Source organism: Pieris napi, chromosome 24 (genome assembly GCF_905475465.1).
Source record: "Pieris napi chromosome 24, ilPieNapi1.2, whole genome shotgun sequence".
NCBI lineage: Eukaryota > Metazoa > Arthropoda > Insecta > Lepidoptera > Pieridae > Pieris > Pieris napi.
In genome coordinates, this window is record NC_062257.1 from 6,230,402 (window position 1) to 6,256,765 (window position 26,364).

The 26,364-nt window shown below is 33.6% G+C and overlaps 3 protein-coding genes across 3 annotated transcripts; 1 reads left to right on the forward strand and 2 right to left on the reverse strand.

Annotated features, from left to right (window-relative positions):
* Positions 1-4,439: 4,439 nt before the first annotated feature.
* On the reverse strand, positions 4,440-15,187 carry LOC125061718 (Krueppel homolog 2). Its single transcript, XM_047667290.1, has 7 exons — positions 15,019-15,187; positions 12,974-13,135; positions 11,013-11,197; positions 9,060-9,127; positions 8,077-8,210; positions 6,431-6,654; positions 4,440-5,514 (listed from the first exon to the last, which is right to left on the reverse strand). The coding sequence occupies exons 2-6, from the start codon at positions 13,132-13,134 to the stop codon at positions 6,432-6,434; spliced, it is 771 nt and encodes a 256-aa protein (XP_047523246.1). The 5' UTR covers position 13,135; positions 15,019-15,187; the 3' UTR covers positions 4,440-5,514; position 6,431.
* Positions 15,188-15,335: 148 nt separating this feature from the next.
* Positions 15,336-17,699, forward strand: LOC125061717 (probable asparagine--tRNA ligase, mitochondrial). The gene is made up of 3 exons (XM_047667288.1): positions 15,336-15,560; positions 15,638-16,648; positions 17,412-17,699. The coding sequence occupies exons 1-3, from the start codon at positions 15,435-15,437 to the stop codon at positions 17,667-17,669; spliced, it is 1,395 nt and encodes a 464-aa protein (XP_047523244.1). The 5' UTR covers positions 15,336-15,434; the 3' UTR covers positions 17,670-17,699.
* Positions 17,700-20,500: 2,801 nt separating this feature from the next.
* Positions 20,501-25,417, reverse strand: LOC125061685. Its single transcript, XM_047667222.1, has 4 exons — positions 25,257-25,417; positions 24,026-24,209; positions 23,264-23,424; positions 20,501-21,633 (listed from the first exon to the last, which is right to left on the reverse strand). The coding sequence occupies exons 1-4, from the start codon at positions 25,353-25,355 to the stop codon at positions 21,439-21,441; spliced, it is 639 nt and encodes a 212-aa protein (XP_047523178.1). The 5' UTR covers positions 25,356-25,417; the 3' UTR covers positions 20,501-21,438.
* Positions 25,418-26,364: the final 947 nt, after the last annotated feature.

A 26,364-nucleotide genomic window follows, 5' to 3' on the forward strand; every position in this document is an offset into this window, starting at 1 on the left:
TGCCTGTTGAATTAAAGCAACGGGCAGGAGGCTCATCTGATGTTAAGTGATTCCGCTGCCCATGGACACTCTCAATCCCAAAGGGCTCGTGAATGCGTTGCCGGCCTTTTAAGAATTAGCTAACTTCAAGTTGTCGATTTTTTGACGGTGTGCGCGCGCTTCGTCAAAAATTACTCTCATCATTTTTCCCTAACGCGCGAAAAGTATTACTTCAAAAAGGAAATATATGTTATGAAACAAACATGACCCCAGGGTGTAATAAATTAAGATTACTAAGCAATGACTCGACATAGTAAATGTATGAAAAATGACCAAACATATAAGGGAAAGAGCCAGCTAATTTATTATTCATTCCTATAATGATAATATTATTGTAATTTTATCATTATATTATATATATATATTAACATAGGCACGTGCTATGCAGGGTTGTCTCGTAGTCGATCTCATCTCTATGAAAATGAGCTTATATCTAAGTGCTAAACAATTAAGGATATAAATAGTAGACAAGAACAGTGTCTAAAAGTCAACCCATTTATTTCAATTAGGGCTATTAAAAACGTTGAAAGTCAAAATCACACAATATTTTAAAAATAAATGACTATAGTTGCCCCTTCCAAAAGGTAGTTTCATATGGAGAATGGGCAAGAATCTTCATACTCTTTTCAAATAGTTTTTACAATATTTTGTATACATTGATTTGATAATTTATATTAACGTATATAAAGTAATCCTACTGCATACATCTTTCTTTCTTTTAGTTCCTCTCCATCACTGGAGGTTGGCCGTCAGTATCTTGAAGCATGTCCTGTGCCAGATGCAGCAACTCTTCCGCAGTTGCAATACCCGTCCATTCTCGAACGTTGCGAAGCCATGATTTCTTCCTTCTACCAACACGCCGTTTACCCTGGTTTTTACCCATTATAATTAATTGAAGGAGGTGGTAGCGGTCATGGCGCCACACGTGGCCCAGGTACGCAACTTTCCGTTGTTTACTGCTAACATAAATTAATATAACAAAAAACAAAAACTAACCTTAAAATATATTATTAAAAGGAGACCCTTTAGGCAAGGTTCCGTAGATACGGGCAGCTTTCCCCCTTTGAATAAGACTAATATTATTATTTTAGCATTATCCCTGTGGCAGAGATGTCGACAAGCTTGGACATCACGGACTGTCAAGCCAATAAAGTGCAGGGTTTTCGAGACATGCCGCACTTAACGATATCATACGCCGGTCACTTGCCACCGTCAACGTGCCAAGTCTACTTGAGCCAACTGGTATTGCAAGAGACGATGGCAAGAGACCGGACGGTATGAGATTGATTCCATGGAAGATGGGCCGGGTGGTGGTATCAGACATAGTGTGTCTGAACAGGTTGAATCCCATCAATAAGCATAGTTTTCTAAAATATATGACAATTAAGGTAAACAAAATACAATAAAAATTACCAGCAAAACAGCGGATTAGGTATGAAATAGCACTCAACAGTGCTTTAATTTAAATTCATCAGCTCCGGGTAACTGTTTAATCTTAAATATATAAAACAAAGTCGTGTTAGTTACACCACTTATAACTCAAGATCGGCTGGACCGATATTAGTTATCTCTTTGGTAGATTCTTCTCCGCTCCGAATATCAGAATAAGCAAAATATGGGATAAGTTATTGAATCACAATTAATTAATTTTACGAATGCAAACACCATGTGGTGCCATCTGTTGACAAAATTACGCACCATTTTACATCGAATTCGTGTCGGTTCAAGAAATTCCGACCTTGAAGTGAATGAGGAGATATTAACCAGGCTTTGATCTTGATCGAAGACATGTTACCTCATCAAAAAATTTTGTTTATCAGAAAGTGCTTTAACATGCAGTATCGCAATATTGGCGCTAGAGAGAAGAGGCCTATTAAAACTGTCATTCTTTTTTCGCAATGGCAAGCAATAAAACTATTCTGTGTTAGCAAAAAAAGTTGTATTAATGTTATAACCTTAATAAAATCCTAAAGTTAACACGATATTATTAGACTGTTAGGCGGAACGAAGTTAGCTGGGTCAGCTAGTACATTATATTCGCGAAGAAATGAATGACTGAATTCCTAGGTTGGAAAACTTAACATACTATATGATAAGAAACATGTAATATATATTCTCATTCAACATAATTAAGATTAAATGTAGATTTACAAATCCCGAGTTGAATGTAGTTTTAATTAACAAAACAATACATTTCATTAACATGCTGACTCATCTGCGAATCCGCAATTTCTCATTACATAGTCGTTTCCGACGAAAATTATCTTAAATGTACATAGTATGTTCATTAGATTTAGATATACAGCCTTAATTGTAAAGGTTGATTTGTGACGCTGTTTGAATATTAAGAGTTAATAATATCTACTTAATAAATCGAGTATGTAACAATTTAGAAAAATATTATGGTGATACACTATTACAATATTCTGCCACACAAAATGGCGTGCAAATTTATCTTTCATAATTAAAAGGTAGAATTTTACATAGCACAGCAATATTGGCCTAGTGGCTCAGCGTGCGACTCTCATCCCTGAGGTCGTAGGTTCAATCCCCGGCTGTGCACTAATGCGAATTTAACATTCGCTCGAACGCTGAAGGAAAACATCGTGAGGAAACCGGCTTGCCTTAGACCCTAAAAGTTTACAGCGTGTGTCTGGCACAGGAGGCTGATCACCTACTTGCCTATTAGATTGACAAAAGATCATAAAATAGATACAGATTTGAGGCCCAGACCTAAAAAGGTTGTAGCTCCACTGATTTTCTTTTATTTTATACGGTTGCTGCACGTCTATAGTATCTTATAAACTACGTAACATACAGAAATCCGAGGCCCAGACCGTAAAAGGTTGTAGCCCCACTGATTTGCTTTTATTTTATAAGGTTGCTGCTCGACTATAGTATCTTATAAACTACGTAACATACAGAAATCCGAGGCCCAGACCGTAAAAGGTTGTAGCCCCACTGATTTGCTTTTATTTTATAAGGTTGCTGCACGTCTATAGTATCTTATAAACTACGTAACATACAGAAATCCGAGGCCCAGACCGTAAAAGGTTGTAGCCCCACTGATTTGCTTTTATTTTATAAGGTTGCTGCTCGACTATAGTATCTTATAAACTACGTAACATACAGAAATCCGAGGCCCAGACCGTAAAAGGTTGTAGCCCCACTGATTTGCTTTTATTTTATAAGGTTGCTGCTCGACTATAGTATCTTATAAACTACGTAACATACAGAAATCTGAGGCCTAGACCTAAAAAGGTTGTAGCTCCACTGATTTTCTTTTATTTTATACGGTTGCTGCACGTCTATAGTATCTTATAAACTACGTAACATACAGAAATCCGAGGCCCAGACCGTAAAAGGTTGTAGCCCCAATGATTTGCTTTTATTTTATAAGGTTGCTGCTCGACTATAGTATCTTATAAACTACGTAACATACAGAAATCCGAGGCCCAGACCGTAAAAGGTTGTAGCCCCACTGATTTGCTTTTATTTTATAAGGTTGCTGCTCGACTATAGTATCTTATAAACTACGTAACATACAGAAATCCGAGGCCCAGACCGTAAAAGGTTGTAGCCCCACTGATTTGCTTTTATTTTATAAGGTTGCTGCTCGACTATAGTATCTTATAAACTACGTAACATACAGAAATCCGAGGCCCAGACCGTAAAAGGTTGTAGCCCCACTGATTTGCTTTTATTTTATAAGGTTGCTGCTCGACTATAGTATCTTATAAACTACGTAACATACAGAAATCCGAGGCCCAGACCGTAAAAGGTTGTAGCCCCACTGATTTGCTTTTATTTTATAAGGTTGCTGCTCGACTATAGTATCTTATAAACTACGTAACATACAGAAATCTGAGGCCTAGACCTAAAAAGGTTGTAGCTCCACTGATTTGCTTTTATTTTATAAGGTTGCTGCTCAACTATAGTATCTTATAAACTACGTAACATACAGAAATCTGAGGCCTAGACCTAAAAAGGTTGTAGCGCCACTGATTTGCTTTTATTTTATAAGGTTGCTGCTCGATTATAGTATCTTATACACTACGTAACTAATTGCCTATTAGATTGACAATGGTCATGCAACATAAATCTGAGCCCAAGAACTAAAAAGGTTGTAGCGCCACTAATTTGCTTTTATTTTATAAGGTTGCTGCTCGATAGTATCTTATAAACTACGTACCTACTTGCCTATTAGATTGACAAATGGTCATGAAACAGAAATCTGAGGCCAAGATATAAAAACGTTGTAGCGCCGCTGATTTTATTTAAGTAGTGTTATTGGACACTTTCCTGCGTTAAATTGCTTTTAGTAAAAAAGGTTAGTTTTAAATTAACCCTATAAGGGGAAAACTCTTGTGTATTTAGTTACGAGAAATAAAAAAACGATATATTTCTTAAACATTTATTTAAAAATCCATACTACATTCATCCCAAAACCAAGTGCATTTAATATTAATACAAAAGTGTAACTTTATATTCACAAAAATTCATTGAAAATACATAAATGCCAAGGGAATTGATAATTGTGACAGAAAAGTGGTTTTTATATATTTATTTGTTTGTATATCCGTTACACATTAATTTAGAAACAATTTAAACTAAAAAAATTATCCTACATTTTTCTAATTTGAATAATATTGGACCAAATTTGTTCGTATATTAATCCTTAAAAAAATATTTAATCTTACAATAAATCGTTCTGGGTTGTACACGTGATTGGTAAGCTGTCAGCTGTCATCCGTCAAACAGTGACATTTGATAACAACTTCTTCAGCTGTTATTTAATGAGACCACATCTAGCTATTTGTGATATCATTTAAAAAAGTAGAATTAAAATAAATACGAATTCATTTATAAAAAAATCAGTTTAAATTTACTTTGCGCTGTCATAAAGATGTTGTCAATCTGACAGGCATGACGTTGACAGGTCAGACAGCGTGTGACACCAATCAACCGTGTTCGCCCACACGATACATTCAAAACCGTATAAACATACAAACATACATTTCTAATGTACTTGAATACAACATAAACCCTTAAATTACCCATATTAAGAAATATTTTGGCGGAAAATTGTTATGATTGAAATTGATAAGGCATTTTAGCACACAAGGTTAACGCAAAAAGCAACAGAACCTATTAACCCGTATTAGTGCTTGAAAATGTTAGATTCTCTTATGTGTGCTAGCTTAGTGGACACTCAGAGTCTGCTCAAATAATAACTATATATATATTATATTTATATTTGTCTCAGTCCCAAGAAAATAATATAAAATGCACCAAGTATTTTCTAGTAATTGTGACGTATCATTGATTAGAGGGATTATTGACACATGACAGTTTCATAGCATCAAAGTGAAGTTTCGAAATTGACAAAAATAGCAGACTCGAGCACAGATTATTATAGTAGAACAGGTATAAACAAAAATAAATATACTGTTGAATGATGTAGTCTTCGTTTACCTGAAAATAAAAATAAATCTTTACTATAATCTTAAACGTACGATAAGGCGTAATAAACTTTTTTTTCATAACTATTTTGATGGATTTTATAAAAATATAGTGAACCGAATTATCCAAGCATTCTCCAGTCAGAAAAATTCTTAAATTTTGATGAAACTAGCATCTTTCAAATATCAACAAAACCTCAAAATTTGACAACTGACAACTGTCACACGCTGAGCTGTCAAATGTGTGTCAAACTTTATTAATTCTTCAGCTCATGTCAAATATATGTATTTCTTTACAGGCTTAGGAACTATTAGGGAATCCAATGCAAAAATCCGTATGAGCTTATCGCCTTCATACAGACAGATGGGGGACTTAATTTTTAACCGACTTTAAAAAGAATCACTTCTACGTATATTTTCTTATTACATGTATTAATAAAAAAACATCCTGATCCGAGTGTTACTGCTTTGTCATGCTTTCAAGGGGAAGGTAATTAAATTTTTGAAGGCAATGTGCCACTCATAGAGTATTTAGATCAGAAGTTTTGACAACAATTATAAAATACTTTACTTATAATTTTGACATTATTAGGGTCTGTTTCACAATGTACGGATAAGTTCTACATAAGTTCCAAATTAGCAATTTATTACTTATTGGTAGGATAAACACTATTATTGCGTTTCACGACTGTCAGATAGCGCTATTCGTCACATAAAGTCCATCATAAGTTATGAGTCCGATTAATGTCAAATAGCACAATTTATCTTCCAAATAATTTATGTGTTGCTAGCTATTTGGCACTTTATCCATACATTGTGAAACAGACCCCTTATATGACATTTGCATACGTATTATCAATCTGAATGTACCACTTTTTTTGCGATTTTTTTTTTTTATATCTTCTAGATCGAAAAATAGGTTACTGTACCTCACTCCTGAACTTCCACCCTTGGCGCCATCATGCACACAACTCTGATAGCGGAGTGCAATCCAGACTTCAGTGGAGAGGGTAGACTTTCCTTGTTAGCCACCCTCTCGGCCACTGAACGTAACTCTCTGAACGTGTTACGGGTGTACGGGTTACGGCGGGAGGCGTATCGCCATAACACGAAGTAATAGTACATGAATGGTGTTAGCAGACCGCTGTAGCCGCTGTAAGAGAAAGAAGAAACGCTGCTTAGAGGGTTTGAACCAAGCTATGGTTTCCTAGAATTGCGGTACCGTTAACTAACGGCCGTAATGTAACGTTGGGTGACGTCACCCATACGTTGTCTATAAATAACATCGGAGTAGGTTTTCTAGAAACCATTGAGAGTCACCGTAACGTCAAATAGCGGTGCTGTCATTTGCATGACGGTCGTCATAGCGGTGCGCATATTTAATTAATACAATGACTTGGACGAGCGAAAATGATGAACAATTAATTGATTTTGTTAAAATCATGAAGCTTTGTACAATATCAAATCCAAAGAGTACAGACAAGCAAGAAGCAAAATGAGTGGAACGAAATTAGAATAACACTTCAAAAATACGGTCGCACTACTTTATAGGAAACCACAGCTTTGCCACCGTAAAGACGGCCGTTATTGACAACCGTAATATGGCGGCCGTTAGTTGACGGCACCGCTTTTCTATGAAACGTAGCTTAAACGAAAAAATGAGACGATGGGCTATTTGTCAAGAAAAACTATTTTAGATTTGTTCAGATTACACTTGAACATTGAACAACTGCTGACATGGATGGTTGTTCAAAATTTTAACAGCTGAAGATGCGATACACCAACAGCTCACAATAATATGTGTGAATAGTAAGAAGTTTAAGATATTGTTTTATAACAATATATCAGATTTGAATATTAAAAAAATTATAGGCGCTACAAACTTTTTAGGTCTGTGCCTCAGATTTCTCTATCTGTCACATGATCATTTGTCAATATAATAGGCAAGTTGGTGATCAGCTTCCTGTGCCTGACACACGCCGTCGACATTTTGGGTCTAAGGCAAGCTGGTTTCTTCTGGACCGATTTTGATGATTTTTGAAGTGACTGTACACTTTTTTGGAATGGGTAAAAAATGTTGAACTCGCGTCAGGACAAATTCGTAAGACGGATGTTTTTTTAAAGGATTATGAACCTTCGTGCTATATAGTTACGCTTTTAATTCATTTGTCTCTTTCCTCAGATACATTGATGCATGTAGAATTGGACCTTAAGTCAATATATAAAGGATTAATTTTGCGAAACGTCTAAAGCTTTATTATTAATGATTTGGTCAGACAGACGACGGATGGAGAGTAGACAGCTGGCGCGGCATAGTTAATGTGATATAAATTGTCATGTTTGTGTACGATAGCGCAATTAATAAATATTTTATTCTACCACATAAATGATAGTACGTTTATACTAATAATTAAAGCAATTCGTGCAAAATTATTCCCTAACCATTCCAAAATATCAAAAATGCACAACGTTAATATTCAAGTTTTCACTTCTGTCGGCACTCCCGGAGTGCAACCCATCGTTTTTTTTTTGTATTTAAGACGTGTGTCGTGTGTGTATAGAAATGATTACTTACAAAAGTGCCATGATGGCCACCAATGGGAATAGAGAGATTTCAGCTAAAGCAGCCGCGCGTAAAATATTCCGCGATTGTAATTCCACTAACGAAATTAGCAGGCGAGCCACCCACATGGAATTTTGGCCCAAAGTCTGAAATTAAAATATCATCTTTATCAAATAAAAACAAAAATAACCTCAGTTTGTTTTAAGTTCCGTGTAATTTTTACCTTCAAATTGTTAGTAAGGGAGCGTTCAAGTATTACGCTCAAGCTTGTTGTATAATATAAAAAAAAAAGTGTGTGAACTTATGTAGACGTGTTAGAAGTTATACTTCTTTGGCGTAATAATTTTCTTCGAGCATTTTCCCTCTTCGAATTGCATTTTTCTTGTCCAATTTAATGGTCACTTCCAATCGAAACTATATAGTATATACTAATCATGATATTTTACAATAAACACTATGTTTTTTTATCACATTGGAACGGGTTTTCTCGTATAGAAATCATTATTTTGGTTGAAATAAACACGATTCTGAAAAACACTACGCCATGACAGACAATGCAACTTGTCGATAAAACAGTGCAAGCGCCAACTAGCAGCCCAGACTGTTTTACCGACATTTGAACAGATATTCAGGGTGTCGGTTTTTTGTGAAATTTACGCTCATAATTTCCTAACGCGCCAAAAGAAGTATAACTTCAATAAATATAAAAAATTAAACAAAAACAGAGGCGCAGGCGCTACAACCTTTTTTTAGGTCTGGATCTCAGATTCCTGTTTCATGATCATTTGTCAATCTAATAGGCAAGTAGGTGATCAACCTTCTGTGCCTGACACACGCCGTCGACTTTTAAGTCTAAGGCTTTCGTTCCTGACGATGTTATCCTTCGGCGTTCGAATGTTAAATGCGCACATAGAAATTCCATTGGTGCACAGCCGGGGATCGAACCTACGACCTCAGGGACGAGGCCAGCACTGCTCCATAATAAATATACTTACATCCAATATTGTGAGTGAATACGAGGCGGCGTGCAGCATCGCGAACAAGAAAATTGGCGTCAAAATTACTGTATAATATTAAGAAAATTTTATTTATAGAATTAAAAATAAATATTAATTTTTTTTATAATATGGGCACATCGCAGCCCATAGACACCCATTTGTAGTGGGTGAGTTCCCGGCCTCACATAAGCAATACAGGGGGGAAAACCAACCAAATTAGAAAATCAGGGGGTGTCTTTGATTACGTCAACAGTAATTATTTACTTTTTTACACATATTACCCACACTATACTTGAAAACTAAATGCATTTTCGAGGATTACTACAAACAATTAATACGTTTATGTACTATTTATTTTTGAGAGCTTTGCTTACTTTTGCTGACAAAGGGGGGGGGGGGGGAAATGGCAGTAAATACGTCCTTCCGTAGGGTCCTTCAAGAAAAGAGCGTACCAATTCTTGAAAGGCCGGCAACGCACTCGCGAGCCCTGTGGCATTGAGAGTGTCCATGGGCGGCGGTATCACTTAACATCAGGTGAGCCAAAAAATAAATCTGCTTACGTAATACTTGAACTCCTTTGAGGGAGGAGTACACTCTAACTTTATAGTTATAATTATGTCAACATTTAACCGAATTTAAATTAACATTATGTGTACATAGTGTTGTCTATGTCATAGAGGAACGCGGGGAAACCGGCTCAAACAGCGATGACGTCACGCCCTGACGCGCTATCGAAGTATTTCCCGCTAAGTCTATATACAGTTTCTCTACCTCATAAATGTCATCAGAAATCTGGTCGAGGGTCCTTTAAGCTGGAGGAAGAGTCACCTTTCTTCACAATGGCTTAAATAACTAACGTTCCAGCCAATATTAAATATGTTCGTGGTTATTAATGTGACAAATTAAAGAAAACAATTCAAGACCTTGCGTCAAGGTTAACCACTAACCAGTTTTAATAATTGTAGAAGCGATCTTCGATATTAATAAACATTATTTGCGCATAATTTCGCTACTTGCGCTGTAACTCATAATTTAATAGCGCACAGCGCATGTCACGTGACCCGTCATTTGTTTTTCTTTCTCTTTAAAAAAATATATACATGGCAATATAAAGAAAACGTTAAAACCTCTTTGAATATCAATCGTAGTCTGTGACTACGTTTTACCAATAGCAATTGCGCTGTGCCAATCAGAATTCAAAATTCAAAAAACCTCTCCAAAGGACTAAAAATCTTTAAAATACATTTAATAAAGTGGCTTATAACGAAACATTAAAACCTCTTTAAATATCAATTATAGTTTGAATACCAAAAACGCGATTGGGCTGTGCCAATCTGAATTCGAAATTCAAAAAACCCCTCCAAATGACTTTACGAAGAAAAATCTTAAACGTATCAATACAAAGTATTGTACAAACAAACAGATTTTCTTTAAAATAAATTTAATATAGTGGCTTATAAAGCAACATTAAAACCTCTTTGAATATCAATCGTAGTCTGTGACTATGCTTTACCAATAGCATTGGCGCTGTTCCCATATGAATTCGAAATTTAAAAAACTTCTTCGCGGAATAAATCTCGGCGTATCAATACAATGTTTATAACGTAAATTACATTTTCTCCATTTTCCGATACGTTATGTGATTACGAAATTAAAAAGTCTTTGATTTTCTTATTTGGTGATTACGTCAACAGTAATTATTTTTTACACATCTTACCCACACAATGTCTATGCTTGAAAACGAAATTCATTTTCGAGGATTCCTACAAAAAATTAATGCCTTTATGTATTATTATTTTGAGAGCTTTGTCTTACGTAATACTTGAACGGCCCCAGGTAAACCTGATCGTATGGCCCTGTTCCATAACAAAAAATTCAGCGAAGAAACTCTTTTTACAGTACTTAAAAATTCTGCTGCGAAGCTGGAACAGCTTCAAATAAAAAGGATACATAAGTTCGGCGCAACGTTCATGAATATCAGCGAATAGAAGAGATAGTGAGCACTGTCTTCCAAGAAGAACCTGTTGAGGAACTCCTGCGAGAACCTTATCTCCGAAGGTGGGATCCGCTGGTGCAGTCTCAACGCCGACGTTGCTGCATTCGCTAATAACGCCTTGTAGAATGCTGATGTTGAGCTGTCAAATTATTAAAAGTTAGTTTCCGTCTGTGTGCATTAAACACACGTATGGAAACGTAGATAGAGTATAGAACTAGATGAGCTTCTAAAATAACAATAATAACTAAAAAGAGAAGGCACTAATGTGAAACACTTAAGTGCGAGCGAAACAAAGTATCAGTTTTTCTATCAATAAAACCCCATACGCAAATAGATTGCGTATGGGGTTTTATTGTTTTCACCGCTTACTGATAAATCTGTGAAACCCAAGTCAAACCCATATTTTAAGACTTAATCCTTATAAGAGGTGTATTTAAAGTGTCAGTCATGGTGAATTGTTGCATAATTGGCTGTAATAGCTGTAAAGAGCTATCTTGATTGCACGTACAATAATGCACAGGGTAAAAAAAAACCTAAATTCAGTAATAAACATTTCCTATTTCCTATTCACAGCCTAAACAAACCCCAATCTAGCTATCCACTTTAAAATATGAGAACTTTAGCACACCAAAATTCATAATCCGGCAGCCTGAGCGATTACAATCAGTGGAAATAATTTTACTGGAAAGAACATCCTACAACATCCAAACAAGTATATAAGATTTAATTTTTGTACCTGTATTATTCAAATATAATAGACCTTGAAGCAGCTTATGTTAAATTCAACTTTTTATTTATCAACCAAAGGTAACACAACTGAGATATAATATTGTTTTTAACCTTGTAATGTTATGAATATATGAATTATCTCACATGTATAGGTATATTTAGTGAAAACAACCGCTTAAACAAAACTATATAATAAGTGCATTCTTTTTGTTTCTAAACTAACGTCAGTAATTTTAACCATCTCATAACACCGTTTGCCTCCAGTTACCGTAAAAAAAACTAAACCACTATTGCTCGTAAAATACCAGTTTGTAATTACTAAACAATACTTGTCTTTTACTAAAGAGAAATAATAATATTCTATATAAAATGAAAACAACTCAAATTGTTCAGTTGTAAGTATCAAAAATGTTGTCAGGTATTTTTATTATAAGATTCAAAATACAGGTGTACTGAGATTAATTGATAATATACATTTAATGAAAATAAAATACAGAGTAAACTCTTTATGACAAATTTCAAGGGACCGAGCATTTTTATTTGTTATAGAGAGCTTTCATTATAGGAAGGGAAGAATTAATGTATTATGTATTTAGAATTAATGTTTACAATGACATGAATATTTACTTTGTAAGGTATTACTTATACTATTTTTAATTATTGTGAATGTGAAGACTACGTGGATCATTGTTTTATTTATTTTATCCTTTTCTCAGTTTTAGTCATAGCCCAACAGTTTGAGTAATTTATGCGGCCTACCCAAATGTCTTTTCTTTGGTATTGTTCGTCGAATCGTTAAGCTCCTTAAGTTTAGAGTTGAGCTGCACGATTACTGACAAATGCGTGCACTGACTTGACAGGTATACTCAATCTGTGTGGTTCTTTCCTCAAAAGACTAGTTTAAAAAAAAAATATGCTTGACGTGTAAGTGTTTGTACAAGCCTACTTACAGAAAATAAATCATTTATCATTTATGTATGGGTATTGGGTTAAACCAATTAAATTTAACTCATTTTTTTATTATAGACAGTTTTTTCGAGATAATGAATGATGTAATAAAGAGTACACTGTACTTTAAAAGTGATAACACATAAGGCGTTGCTGTACTTATTTATATCTGATCTAAGAGCTGTAGCTCTTAACAAACTACTCTAGAGGCTATATTATTTGTATCAAAGCTACTTACTTTGTAAATATAGGAATGACATATCCAAATGTGAACAATATGGTCAAAATACGGGTTCCCCATAGTGCTACATATATTTTATTTTCTATAACATGAGCTTTCAAAGCAGGTATTCCCTTTGGTGGGCCTGTGTCACCGGCTTGGGGGTTTGGGTCCGCCATTCTGTAAAAGAAAATTATAAATTTACAAAACCTTTATAAATACAAAAATGCGTTTTAAGTTTTATAAACTATATTTGGTTCCAACAATACTGGTCCCTGAAGTAAACAAATACACAGAATATGCGTCGGACACAGAAGATCAAAGTAAAAATTATCAAAACAGAAAATGTGTCAGATACTTCTTTCAGTGTGCTAACATATTATATTATTACTGATCGTATAATTTAACTATTATACAATTTAAATTTTTTGTTCTATTATCGACTTTTATTATAATTGGATGTTTATACCAAATGGGTAGAATAGTTTGTTGTTCCAAAATGTTGGCTTAAATAACTTGAAACGTATTGTCAAGAACTAACTCTTGGCAATTTACTTGATAGCAATGAGTTAAGTACACTCTGTAGTTAAATTCTTAAGTAATGCTTATTTTGAATTAGGCATACGTATGTAAAGATATAATATGTCTAATTCAATATGTAAAGATGTAAGATTAAACCAAAAAAAGTTACCAAATTAAAGGAGCACTGGAGCTGATAAAAAAATTTGGTTCCAATGCCCAAATACAACAATCTCTAAGAATCAAGCTAAAGTATTTGCTTGAAAGTAATAAAAAATTCAAGTAACATAAATAATGCAGAGATGGAGTGAAAGTTACTTTCACTTAATTTTTTATTTCACAAATTAAAGTGGTTTTCAAGTAAAAAGGACAGATCTTTTTCAAAGTGTTGGTCTACTTGTGAGGAAATCATGTCGGCAACCCAAAAATGTATGGTGTCTCTCAGGCAGACAGCTGATTATCTTTAAAGAAGTGATCAATACAACCTATAAAAAAAATTTCCATGTTTAATTAATATAACTGTATAAATTAACATATAAAATTTTGTATAAAATAATAAATTTAATGTAGGATTTTCCCTATACATATAATATGTTAAAATTCAGTACAAAAAACAAGGATAAACAAGTTATAATAATGTTCAAAAGAAGTCATTGCCAAGGTCTATCACAATGCTTGAAGTGATGGTAGGAAAAATGTATTTATTCAAAAACAAACACATTGAAAAATATTATTTCCCCGTAAAATACTTGTTGCATATCCCAGCTTAACATAGCTGAAGTTTTTTTTAAAGTGTGGAAATAGATTGAATGTTATGGAATATTCTTAGGATGAATATTGAATATGGTTTAGTAACTAACTATTCATAGTCATCAGTAGTAAACATAAATTTTATAACATTAACTACATAAGCACAGATGTTCAGTGAAATTTAAGAACATTTGATCCAACAAGTAGGCCAAAGAAAGTTAAGTTTTCACTTTTAATTTTACTCATGGTAAATTGATTTTATTATTTTGTATCCAGTTCATATAATCAAAAATTGCGACGATAGTCACGTAATTAGATGTTTATATAGTATTTAATAATATTTAAAAAATAATATATACATATTTCGAACATAAATGAAATATAAGCTTAGGGACAAACGAAGGTGTAATAAAAGATAATGTTATCAGTTAATTACAGGTAAAGATGAAATGTCAGACTTCTTCCAATAATGTTTAAGGTTACTTATCATGTTTCATTTGGAATTAAATAAAATATCTTGAAAAATTTAAAGCGGTCACATACGACATTTTCTTACTTCCATAAATTTAATCAGAATAAAAGTCATATTAATTAACGAAAAAGTAGGCCACGAAAAAATTCAGTTCAGATACAGAGGTGACTATAGTACTTAATTACATAAAGTATAATTTAATAGCCTCACGATGTAGAAAAACTCGTTTGGGGATATTGCTTTAGAATATTATATTTATGAAAACGTATATAATGTTACAAGCTAGGTTTTGGTTATAGAAAGAAATGTTATAGCAACTTACATTCTTGTAAAATAACTTATCTACTGGATACTTTAGGGGCGATATAATTATATTTTAGTTAAGATTTAAGCACCCACAAGTCACAACGCAATCCTCAAAAGCACAATAAATACGATTAAGAATTACGAAAATGATATACGTACTCTATAGTCTATTGACTATGAATACGTGACCATGATTTGCTAAAATGACATAAATTGATGTTTGACAGTCTACGCTCTGTCACTGAAACAGATTAAAACGATTTAATTCTCATAGATTTGTTTTAAAAACGAATCAACACAGAATACTCAGCACAGCTAATGAAAATACACTGTACAGGGTCAAGTCAAGTGTCAACTGTCAGAACACAAGAAAATAAAATTCAAAATATAAATAAAAATAGTAACTTAGTTTTCTTTAAATTGAATGTTAACATGTTTCGAAAGCAGAAATTACTAACGTCCAAGGGCTTAAATTTAATTACACAATACTATAAAAAATATAGCGTAGTGGCATCATTACTAACAAATCCAAATATTGGTAATGTAGCTGAAGTTAAGGTTAGCTTTAGATGATGAATGAAATTTTAATTATATTAATACTGTACATAGTTTAATTATTTCTTCTTGTTATCCAGGGGTGGGTAAAGAGCTTAAGAGTCCAGAAAGACCTCGTATTCGCAGATGTGAGCGACGGATCAACTGCTAAAAAATTACAGGTTTTGATTCCTAAAAACCTAAAAACCAATGATTTAACATATGGTAGCGCGGTTCATATTACAGGAAAACTTGAAAAAAGCCCTCGGGGTCAGCTTGAATTACGAGCTGATAGTGTAAAAGTTTATGGAACATGTGTAGTTCTTGACGGGTATCCATTCAATCCCCGAACAGCTCATCCGCCAGAATATATTCGCAATTACTTACACTTACGCTGTCGTACCAATTACATATCGGCAATGCTCAGAATCCGGCACTCTGTTACGAAACACATACATGACTTTTTTGCATCAAGGAATTATTTAAACGTAAACACACCTATATTAACTTCCAATGATTGTGAAGGTGCTGGAGAAACGTTTAAAGTTTTACCTGATAGTGAGGAAACTATCAAAGCAATGTTGCAAGAAGGAAAAACTAATGATGATGTGTATTTTGGGAGGAAATCATTCTTAACGGTGTCTGCTCAATTGCATTTAGAGGCTATTTGTCGAGGAATGGGTAATGTTTATACTTTAGGTCCGACTTTCAGAGCTGAAAACTCAAAATCACGTCTTCACTTATCAGAGTTTTATATGTTAGAAGCTGAACTTGCTTTTTGCGATAATATAGAACAACTACAGTCTATTTTAGAAAATTTATTGAAACATATATTTAGTGAAATAAGGAATACAAATGAAGCTGATTTATATTTAATAGATAAGAACAATGTTGCACCTACTTGGTTAAAGGATAGATTTATTACCTTAACTTATGATGAAGCAAGAAATATCTTAAATAAAAAGGGTTTAAGTACAAATGAAGATGGAATTAATAAAGAACAAGAACTAGCATTAGTGAAGCACTGTAGTGGAGTTCCAGTGTTTGTAGTACAATGGCCTAAAAAGCTAAAATCATTTTATATGAAGGAGAGTGATTTCGATAATAGTAAGGTAACTGAGAAAGCAAATTTGCCTTTTACTCTATTGTTTATATGTGAGTTACTTTCAACACGACATCAATTCATTCACTTAAACACTGTTTGTTTACATTCGACAACAAACGAATTAACAAACAAATATGGTGCTGCCTGGCATATTTCGTTCAACCAATCAGCGCGCGAGGTGCGTACTGTTTCACAATTTGACGGTTTCACTTCGATAGATTACAATCTACCGAATAATAATACTTTAAATTGTAAGCAGTACGTTGAGTTGACAATCTTTCGACAGTTTACAATCTCGCGAGATAAAATACAATCTAACGGTGGTTACAATTATACTGTGACATATACATAACATCAACATACAGTTCTCAGTTTTGCTATATATGTACTAGCAGCGTACAATCAATGACCACAAATTTTCCAGACATGTACACCAGACATGTTTAGACCAATATAACAATTAAATACTTTAAATTATAGATTACATTTTTTTTTTAAAGACAATTCACACCAATTGACCTGGTCCCATGCTAAGCTGGTGAAGCTTGTGTTATGGGTACTAGGCAACGGATATACATACATACTATAGATAGAAAGACATATAAATACATATTTAAACACCCAAGAGCTTAGGCACAACACCAAATGCTCATCACATCGATGTTCGTCTCAGCCTGGGATCGAACCCGGAACCCATGGTTTCGGAGTCAGGGGTACTAACCACTAGACCAATGAGTTGTCAAGTCGATATCATAATCATATTTTTACAGGTGGATGCACTAGATCTCTTAGGCCCAATTACAGGCGAAATAGCCGGTGGAAGTTTAAGAGAAGATAATTATGAAAAGCTACAATCTAAATTACCCTCAGAAGCCTTAAATTGGTATTTGGAGTTACGGAAGTTTGGAAATATTCCAACTGGAGGATTTGGATTAGGACTTGAGAGATTATTGCAAGTTGTATGTGGCATACCTAATATTAAAGATACTTTACCATTTCCACGGTGGCCACATAATTGTAGTATGTAATGTTAAGAAATAAATTATATTTAAATTGTTCTGACTTCTCATCTGTACCTACACATGTTTCTGCTTCCGAACACGCTTTTGGAAGTGTTTCATTCAAAAAATTTACATGAATTCGTGAATATTGAATAATTTGGTCAAATATTGTTATACCATAATTTTTACAAAACATTTTATTCAAAAAAAACACGACGATTTTTACGAAAATTATTTTGTGCACAATGTTAGTTTACTTTTTTTTTACTTTCCAGAAATAGAAAATTGTAATTCTACCAAATAATTATAAAAGTTAATGAAATAAAATAATATATGTGTATTATGGAACATAAAATAAAAATAAAATAAAATATGGTTATTATGGAACATAAGATACATGTATCTCTTGTTCCACGTCATTAAATTTGAATTTGTAGGCATCCCTACTCATCGGCAAAGAAGACAGAGGGTGTAGGCCGAGAGAAAAAGCCGGCGTAAAAAAACTCTCGGTACCTACTCTTTTAAAATAGCAAATCATCAAACAACACTTGTTTTAAAACAAATATCGCAAATTAATTAGAAGTAGCCTGTCTTTTTTTTTTTTATAGAACGGGGGGCAAACGGGCAGGAGGCTCACCTGATGTTAAGTGATACCGCCGCCCATGGACACTCTCAATGCCAGAGGGCTCGCGAGTGCGTTGCCGGCCTTTTAAGAATAGGTACGCTCTTTTCTTGAAGGACCCTAAGTCGAATTGGTTCGGAAATACTTGGCAGCTGGTTCCACATAGTGGTTGTGCGCGGCAAAAACTGCCTTAAAAAACGCTCAGTTGTGGAACGGCGGACGTCGAGGTGATACGGGTATTGGACGCCCAGAGGGGGATTCTCCACCGCGAGCGCGTGTGGTACCCCCCTGGGGTAGATTCTGTTTTTTTTTCTGCACCTTCTAGCACTAGTCCCAGGCCCTTTTATCAACTAGATAATCGTTGACTTTATAGTAAGCCTTTTTACACAGCTTTTCTTTAATACATTTCTTAAATTTATTGAAAGGCAGAGATAAAAGAGCCTCTGGGATTTTATTAAAGAAGAGTATCCCTTTCCCCAAAAAAGAATTACTAACTTTAGATAGTCTAGTACGGGGAAAAGATATAGGTATCACTTATTCCACGTCATTAAATTTGAATTTGTAGGCATCCCTACTCATCGGCAAAGAAGACAGAGGGTGTAGGCCGAGAGAAAAAGCCGGCGTAAAAAACTCTCGGTACTCTTTTAAAACAGCAAATCATCAAACAACACTTATTTAAAACAAATATCGCAAATTAATTAGAAGTAGCCTGTCTAGTACTAGTCCCAGGCCCTTTTATCAACTAGATAATCGTTGACTTTATAGTAAGCCTTTTTACACAGCTTTTCTTTAATACATTTCTTAAATTTATTGAAAGGCAGTGATAAAAGAGCCTCTGGGATTTTATTAAAGAAGAGTATCCCTTTCCCCAATAAAGAATTACTAACTTTAGATAGTCTAGTACGGGGAAAAGATATAGGTATCACTTATTCCACGTCATTAAATTTGAATTTGTAGGCATCCCTACTCATCGGCAAAGAAGACAGAGGGTGTAGGCCGAGAGACAAAGCCAGCGTAAAAAACTCTCGATACTCTTATAAAATGCGACAGTTTTAAAACAAAGAATCACAATAATGTATCTGTTTCACCAACTTCTTAATATATCCGAGAAAAGAGTGGTAATACATTATTACATTCTAGACATTCGTCAAAATGTGACGTCGTAATTATTTTTAAACAGTGAAATAATCGTAAAACGCTTTTGCTCTTCAGTCTAATACATAATTAGATAAACTATATATAAATAAATTTAGCTATTTTTAACTATTAAATTATTTACACTATTAGGAAAAATAGCTTTTATGTATATATTTGTGTACTATGTTATGGACCTACATAGTATCCTAGTAATAATAGCATTACCTTCTTTTATATTTTCTGAAACGAATCTAAATAGGTACATATATCTACTATATAAAACAAAGTCGTGTTAGTTACACACGCAATATCGACTGGACCGATGTAAGTGATCTCTTTTTTGGTTGATTCTTCTCCGCTCCGAATAGCAGAATAAGTAATAAAATATCGGATAAGTTATCGAATTAAAATAAGTAAATTAAATAATTTTACAAATCCAAACAGCATGTGGTGCCATCTGTTGACAAAATTACGCATCTAAAAGAAACCTACCACTTCCGCCGCTTTAGTTATTAACAAAAAATGTTGTATATATCTAATATCAGAAAGTGCTTTTAAAATGCAGTATCGCAATATTGGCGCTAGAGAGAAGAGGCCTAATGTGTAAAACAGCCATTCTTATTTCGCAATTGCAAGTAATAAAACATTTCTGTATTTGTATAGAGAATTTATGAAATATTAGTATTTTATATTTTAGCAAATAATTTATTAAATCTCAAATGACGAATTTTAAATTAAAATGCCACGTGTTTTTATTATCGAAGCAATTTACATTGTCTATTATGTTCATATTCTTAATAATTTTTATTATTCCTTAACGTTTTGAGAGTTATTGAGTACAAACGGGATCTAGCAGACCTATCAGTGTTAGCTAATTCAATAGGTCCGGCATGATAAATATCGAGGCCTGATGTTTGTGACTTCCAACTCCGGCTGTGCACAATGAACACTTGCCTTTACTATGTAGAAAAACATTGGGCATCATATCTATGTAACATGAACATCTGTAAGGACCGGTTGATCACTTACTTCCGTAAAGTCACTTTATGGGTGCTGAATGTGGTACTAATATTAAAAACAGGAGAAATAAAAATAATAATCAATGTTTTACGACAATTTATTTACAACCAAAACATACTAAACTTGTGCCGACCCAAAACCAAAATAATTACAATGAAATTCTTATTATAATATCACATTTTGATTTAATTACCTAAATGTACTGGCAGTGCATTTTGCCAGATTAAGCCTATGTGAAATGTATAATATAAAAACTGGGTTCTAAATTTAAAATGATCTTACAAATCATCCGACAATTTTTTTAACGTCAATTTCTCAATATATATGTATTATATTTAATACATTACACATGAAAATCCCAAAAGAATATTATTTTTATTGTTAATTTATTAAATTGTTCTCATAAAAGGTCAAGAAAGAATAGACAAAGATTTTTCTATAGATTATAGAATATTGTCAAATATTCCAAGACTAAAAACATATTTTGAATTTAGAACCCAAGTGAGGTTCGATAGTTTTAAGCCATTTAGGCATAAAGGGGATTATATTTATCAATCGTAACAATAGCGCAAAATACAATAAAATACTAAAACTTACGTACAATTTAATACTTCTTCAGTATTGGTAACTTATCAATATGTTAATTCAATTCGCTTGTTAGTACTGTTCTATTAGGAAACAATGTTTAAATATGAAAAAATTGTCATTAAAACCGACATAAAAATGTTTCACACGGACCAAGACTTAGTTTGGCAACAATTCATGTTAAAAGTGGCTCGCATATCTAACTTTCATGTCTGATCGAACCAAAATTTTCTGAAAACAGAAACAAGTCCGTCTGTCCAATAAGTTACTAATTTATAACTATATAAAACTTACATGTCCCTAAAACAGACACAAATGTGCCTCACTTTGTGATGCATCCTTTTACTAAATCACAGACGCAATATAATTCACTAGTCACTTCACTTCACATCACTATCAGACACACAAATATGTCTGCGAGTACCACACACATCACATGATTGAGCAAAGTCCTGATAATTCGTTCCCACGCTGTAATGGGGGTTGTCTGCTAAACTGAACATTCTCTAACTCTGGCTTAAGCTTGTATTCGAGTTCGGGTTCTTCTCCCGGTGGTAACGGTTCATCATCAGCACTTATGTCTTCTAGCATTTTATCTTCTTGTGGGCTGATGAATGATGTGACTACCTGTAATGTATAATTAAAAATGTATAAAATGACTAAAATAAATGTTTATTAACAAATATCCATCTCCTGATATGTGTGGATAAAACAAAAACTACACAACCGATTTTGATGAGACTGGAATTATTTCCTAGAAGGAAATATAAAATTTATATCATCTCAATAATTCATATATAACACTAGCAGACCGGCCAAGCAATGCTGTGAGGTTTTTGTTATATTACATAGTAGCAAACTATTCAAGGGAAACGGTAGGAGTACACCAGTCATGGGGACCACCATGCTTTTTTGGTGGTTATGCTATTAAATTGTAGCTTATGTGAAACGTTGGTACTTTCAACACGGCGCCATCTGTTAGAATTGTGACTATCAAATAATAAACAAATATTTTGCAATAAAATAATATTGCGGGTATAAATTGAGATGTAAGCTATCCTATCTTTTAAGTTGGATCAAACTACACACGGTTTGCATATTTGATTGAAATCGTTTGGTAGTTTAGGAGTCCATAGCGGACAAACAACGTGACACGTAATTTATATATATTAAGGTATGTGAAAAATTTGTAGACAAACATATATTTATAAAACATAGTACTTAGAAGCCCAAAAATCAACATCATCAAGGCACAAATCAGGGCAATTACTGGAGGGATTTTATTTAAAACTTGGCAAAACAAATACGATTTTCATTCAGTGGGAGAAGATGTTGAATCCTTCAAGATAAATCTCTTCCTGATGACCCAAAATTTTAAATAACACAAGTCTAACCTATTGACAGACAATATGGTCGATGTTTTTTTTATTTTTATTTGCTAAAAAAAGGTAATTTAGATGATTTTAAATTGGACAAAATGATGTTGATGAAAAAAAATATTGGTTGTTTGTAAAGTAGGTTTACGATCGAGATGTTTACGTGATAACGTCTTATTGGTGATATAAGTTTTTGGGAAGTAAGGAATTAATGAAGATAACAAATCTCCATTCGTTTGTATGCCGCTAGAGTGAGAGAGACGGAAGATCGGTCCACTCACTCGAACGCTATGCCAGCCTCCGCTCGTGAGGATTCCGCGTGACAAGTTTCACGGAATGACTGGCAGCGCTCGAGATGAGACGGGAGATCGGTCCGTCTCTCTCTCGTTATACCTGCGATCGCGCTCGTGAGGTTTTGGTGTGACACAAGTTTCTGAACATGTCACCCGACTAAAACGATTTTAAAGACGTTATCACGTCAAAAAATTCTCTGAATGGATGACTGAGACAATTATTATATTTTAAGGGTTGAAAGGGATTAATTTTTTGATGACTCAATGGTCTAGTGGTAAGTAACTTAGTACCCCTGACTGCGAATCCATGGGTCCCGGGTTCTATCCCCGGCTGAGACGAACATCGATGTGATGAGCATTTGGTGTTGTGCTTAGGTCTTGGGTGTATAAATATGTATTTATATGTCTATCTATCTATAATATGTATGTTACATATCCGTTGCCTAGTACCCATAACACAAGCTTCACCAGCTTAGCATGGGACTAGGTTAATTGGTGTGATTTGTCTTTAAAAAAAAATTTGAGATCTTTAAATACTAATGTGAGGAATTTTTTTATCAGATGGACATTAGATTGTATTCAACACACCTTATTAATATTAATCCTAATTCCTCCAATAGGCAGCGCAGGCGCAGCGGTCGCGTCGTCCAATTGCACATTGCCATCAATCGAGGATGTGACAGTTGTGTGAGTGGTTTCTATGGTAACGGGCGGCGTCTCTAGATCCGCTGTTATTATTGGTTCATCGTCTAGAAAAAAATAAATATGTGGTTAATATGATTTTTTAAATATTTTAGTCTAAGAATTAACTATTATTATTAAACGCGTTTAATGATAATTATTATTTGTATTAGAATGCCGAATAAAACACAAACTAACTGGAAATATTTTTATCTAATATATAAAATTCTCGTGTCAAAATGTTCGTTTCCATACTCCTCCGAAACGTCTTGACCGATTTGTATGTGTTTTTTTTGGCATATGCAGTAAGTCTGAAAATCGGCTACTATATATCTTTCAAACCCCTTAGTGATAAGGGGTCTCCACCCCAAAAATATTTTTTTTATTCTCTAGACAATTTTTTTTGTGTTTATTATTTTATGATACAGCATACAAAAATACATACAACCCTTAATTTTCATCTACCCTCTACGATCAACCCCTATTTTTTATTTGTTAGTTAAGAACTTATAACTTGAACTCTGAGGTTTATATAGCGAAAAATCACAGAAAAACCTAAAAAGTTTTCATTCCGGAAAACCGAACAGTCACAGATTGTATAAACATTTAATTTTACGATAGTTATTGTATCCCTTAGCAAAGATTAAAAAAAAAACATTTATAAATTACCTGGATCAACAGGTTCCTGTTTAATCTTGATATTAGCAAAGTCAATGGCAGCCAATTCGTCCCTTTTCGTCCGTTCCACCTGGGTCTCCTCATCGGTGTCCGCATCATCTTCAACCACCACCTGCTCTACAGGCTCCACTTTCAGGAGAACGTCATCTTCATCACCATCGTCTACTTCTTGGATCTGGGAAATAGTTTGTAATTTATTAAACAAAATCATATTAATAAAAATATTCTTTTATTTTTTTGGAATCGGTTAAAAATCACTAAAAACTCAGTCTAGCGAATGTCTGTTATATCATCTATTAAAAAAAATTGTACACATATAAACACATTTTAGGAATTAATAACTTCACCCTTCAATTTTTTTATTCGGTAAAAACAATATTGCATACATATATCATAGGGGCCGTTCATAAAATACGTCACACTAACATCAGCTTTTTTTGACCCCCTCCCCCCTATTGTCACACTTTCTGTTACCCCCCCTAGAAATATTTAGTCACAAAAACTATGCCCCCCCCCCCCCCTCTGCTGAGTATGATAAATTCTAAATGATAGTAAACAAATTCTGAAAATTAAAAATATTTATTTAGTTATAATAAAATTTAAATAAATTAATAAATATCTTTTATAACGAAACATAATATAAATAGGGGTACGTGGATACGATGCGATAGCGCTCATGTCAAAAAATAATAAACGGCGAACGTCACGTCCCCCCCGTCCCCCCTTGTCACACTCAGCCAGACCCCTCCCTTCCCCTTGTATGCGAATGTATTTTATGAACGGCCCCATACAACAAAAAAAAAATAAAAAAATGTGTACGTGTACTAGGTGTACACACGTTAGAAGTGAAACTTCTTTATGACCTTATTTTTCGAAAAATGATCTACTATATGCAACTTTACAGAAATAAAGTTAAATTTGATAAAGGCTTTTATTATCATAGACATGAATACAAATACAATTATTTCATTTTACCTTATTACTACTAAGATTATTACAGAATTTCATTAATTGTAACATAATTTTTACTATCATTGTTATCGTTATTTTAAATGGCTTACTTTCATTCCAACGCCGATAAAGAAGTTTGACTTCAAAAAGCAACATGGCGCGTAACGGGAAAATGTGACGCGTAACGAAAAAATTTTACACTAATTTTTTTTCCAACCCCGATAAAGAAGTTTCACTTCAATAATATATCAATGCCCCTTTGGGTACATACCTCAACTGGCTCCGGTTCCTTAGCAGGTTCCACAACCTCAACCACAGACTCATTGTCTGATCCATCTAAATCTTCTTCACCAATCTCAATAGCATCCATCTCCTTGGTTTCCTCTGGTAGTTCTAATATAGATTCATCTTTGAGCTCTTCTTTTGTTAGCGAAGCCTGGAATTAAAAAAAATAATTTCATTATGATTTTTTTTTTATAGATATATGTACATATATTTAAACTAGCCGTTTCCCGCCCGCTTTGCTGGGAATTTAAATAGGAAATAAATAAAATTTTATGTTTCATTATTATTATTTTTTTCAAATTTTTATTATTCTTCTTTTTAACTACCCGCTAAAAAAATTGAAAATTTTCGAAAATCGAGTTTTTAACAGACGTTTTGAGGTTCTATAGTCTAGTCGACAAGTTGAAAATGGAACAAAATAGAGATACTACTCTTAAAATTATGTGCGATAGCTCATTGGATCCGGAATGACGTCTAGAAAAATGTGCTAAAAGCGTGTATTAGCACATAAAAAATTGCAAAAGTTATAGACCATTAAAGATGAAAAAATAATGGCATTTAGTTTTTTGCCAATATTTAATAAACTATTAATATTTAAGAAATTTCAAATAAAGATTCTGAAAGAGGAGGAAATTTCTAATAAAAAACTCCTGACTCCCAGAACTCTATCTCCATTATTTATAATGTTAATTTAACGCTGAAAATAGGTCTGCGGTTGACATTTTTAGGATTCGCGCGTGGCGTCAAAAGCGACTACGGCACATTAATTAATTTATTTAAGGTATTGAATATTTTTTTTTAAATTTGAAAAAATTATGGTGTGTTCTGAACACTATAATTAATTTATTCCCGTTGAAAATTTTACTTAAAGTTAATTTTTCAACAAGTTAAATAATTGTTAACTAACGAAATTTTCTCGAACGACCGTCTTAATTGTACCTAAGTGAAAAAAAATGTTTAAATAATGGTCGTAAAAATATTTCGCTTCGTTAGAGCCTTTCTTACATACATACTTAACAAGATCGTGCCATAAAAGTTAAAAAAATATTTATACTTTGTTTATAACAATTTTTTTACTTAAACAAAAACTTAGA

What these genes read in the sequence shown, in the direction of transcription:
- LOC125061718 (XM_047667290.1), bottom strand. Translation starts at nt 13,134, where the DNA reads ATGGCGGACCCAAACCCCCAAGCCGGTGACACAGGCCCACCAAAGGGA. An exon ending in GAACGTTGCGCCGAACTTAT is followed by an intron (nt 9,128 to 11,012) that starts GTATCCTTTTTA and finishes AATATTATACAG; the next exon opens with TAATTTTGACGCCAATTTTC. An exon ending in ATTCACTCACAATATTGGAT is followed by an intron (nt 8,211 to 9,059) that starts GTAAGTATATTT and finishes TTTTAATTTCAG; the next exon opens with ACTTTGGGCCAAAATTCCAT.
- LOC125061717 (XM_047667288.1), top strand. Translation starts at nt 15,435, where the DNA reads ATGTTTCGAAAGCAGAAATTACTAACGTCCAAGGGCTTAAATTTAATT. An exon ending in GTAATGTAGCTGAAGTTAAG is followed by an intron (nt 15,561 to 15,637) that starts GTTAGCTTTAGA and finishes CTTGTTATCCAG; the next exon opens with GGGTGGGTAAAGAGCTTAAG. An exon ending in GTGATTTCGATAATAGTAAG is followed by an intron (nt 16,649 to 17,411) that starts GTAACTGAGAAA and finishes ATATTTTTACAG; the next exon opens with GTGGATGCACTAGATCTCTT.
- LOC125061685 (XM_047667222.1), bottom strand. Translation starts at nt 25,355, where the DNA reads ATGGATGCTATTGAGATTGGTGAAGAAGATTTAGATGGATCAGACAAT. An exon ending in AGGAACCGGAGCCAGTTGAG is followed by an intron (nt 24,210 to 25,256) that starts GTATGTACCCAA and finishes ACTATTTCCCAG; the next exon opens with ATCCAAGAAGTAGACGATGG. An exon ending in ACAGGAACCTGTTGATCCAG is followed by an intron (nt 23,425 to 24,025) that starts GTAATTTATAAA and finishes ATTTTTTTCTAG; the next exon opens with ACGATGAACCAATAATAACA.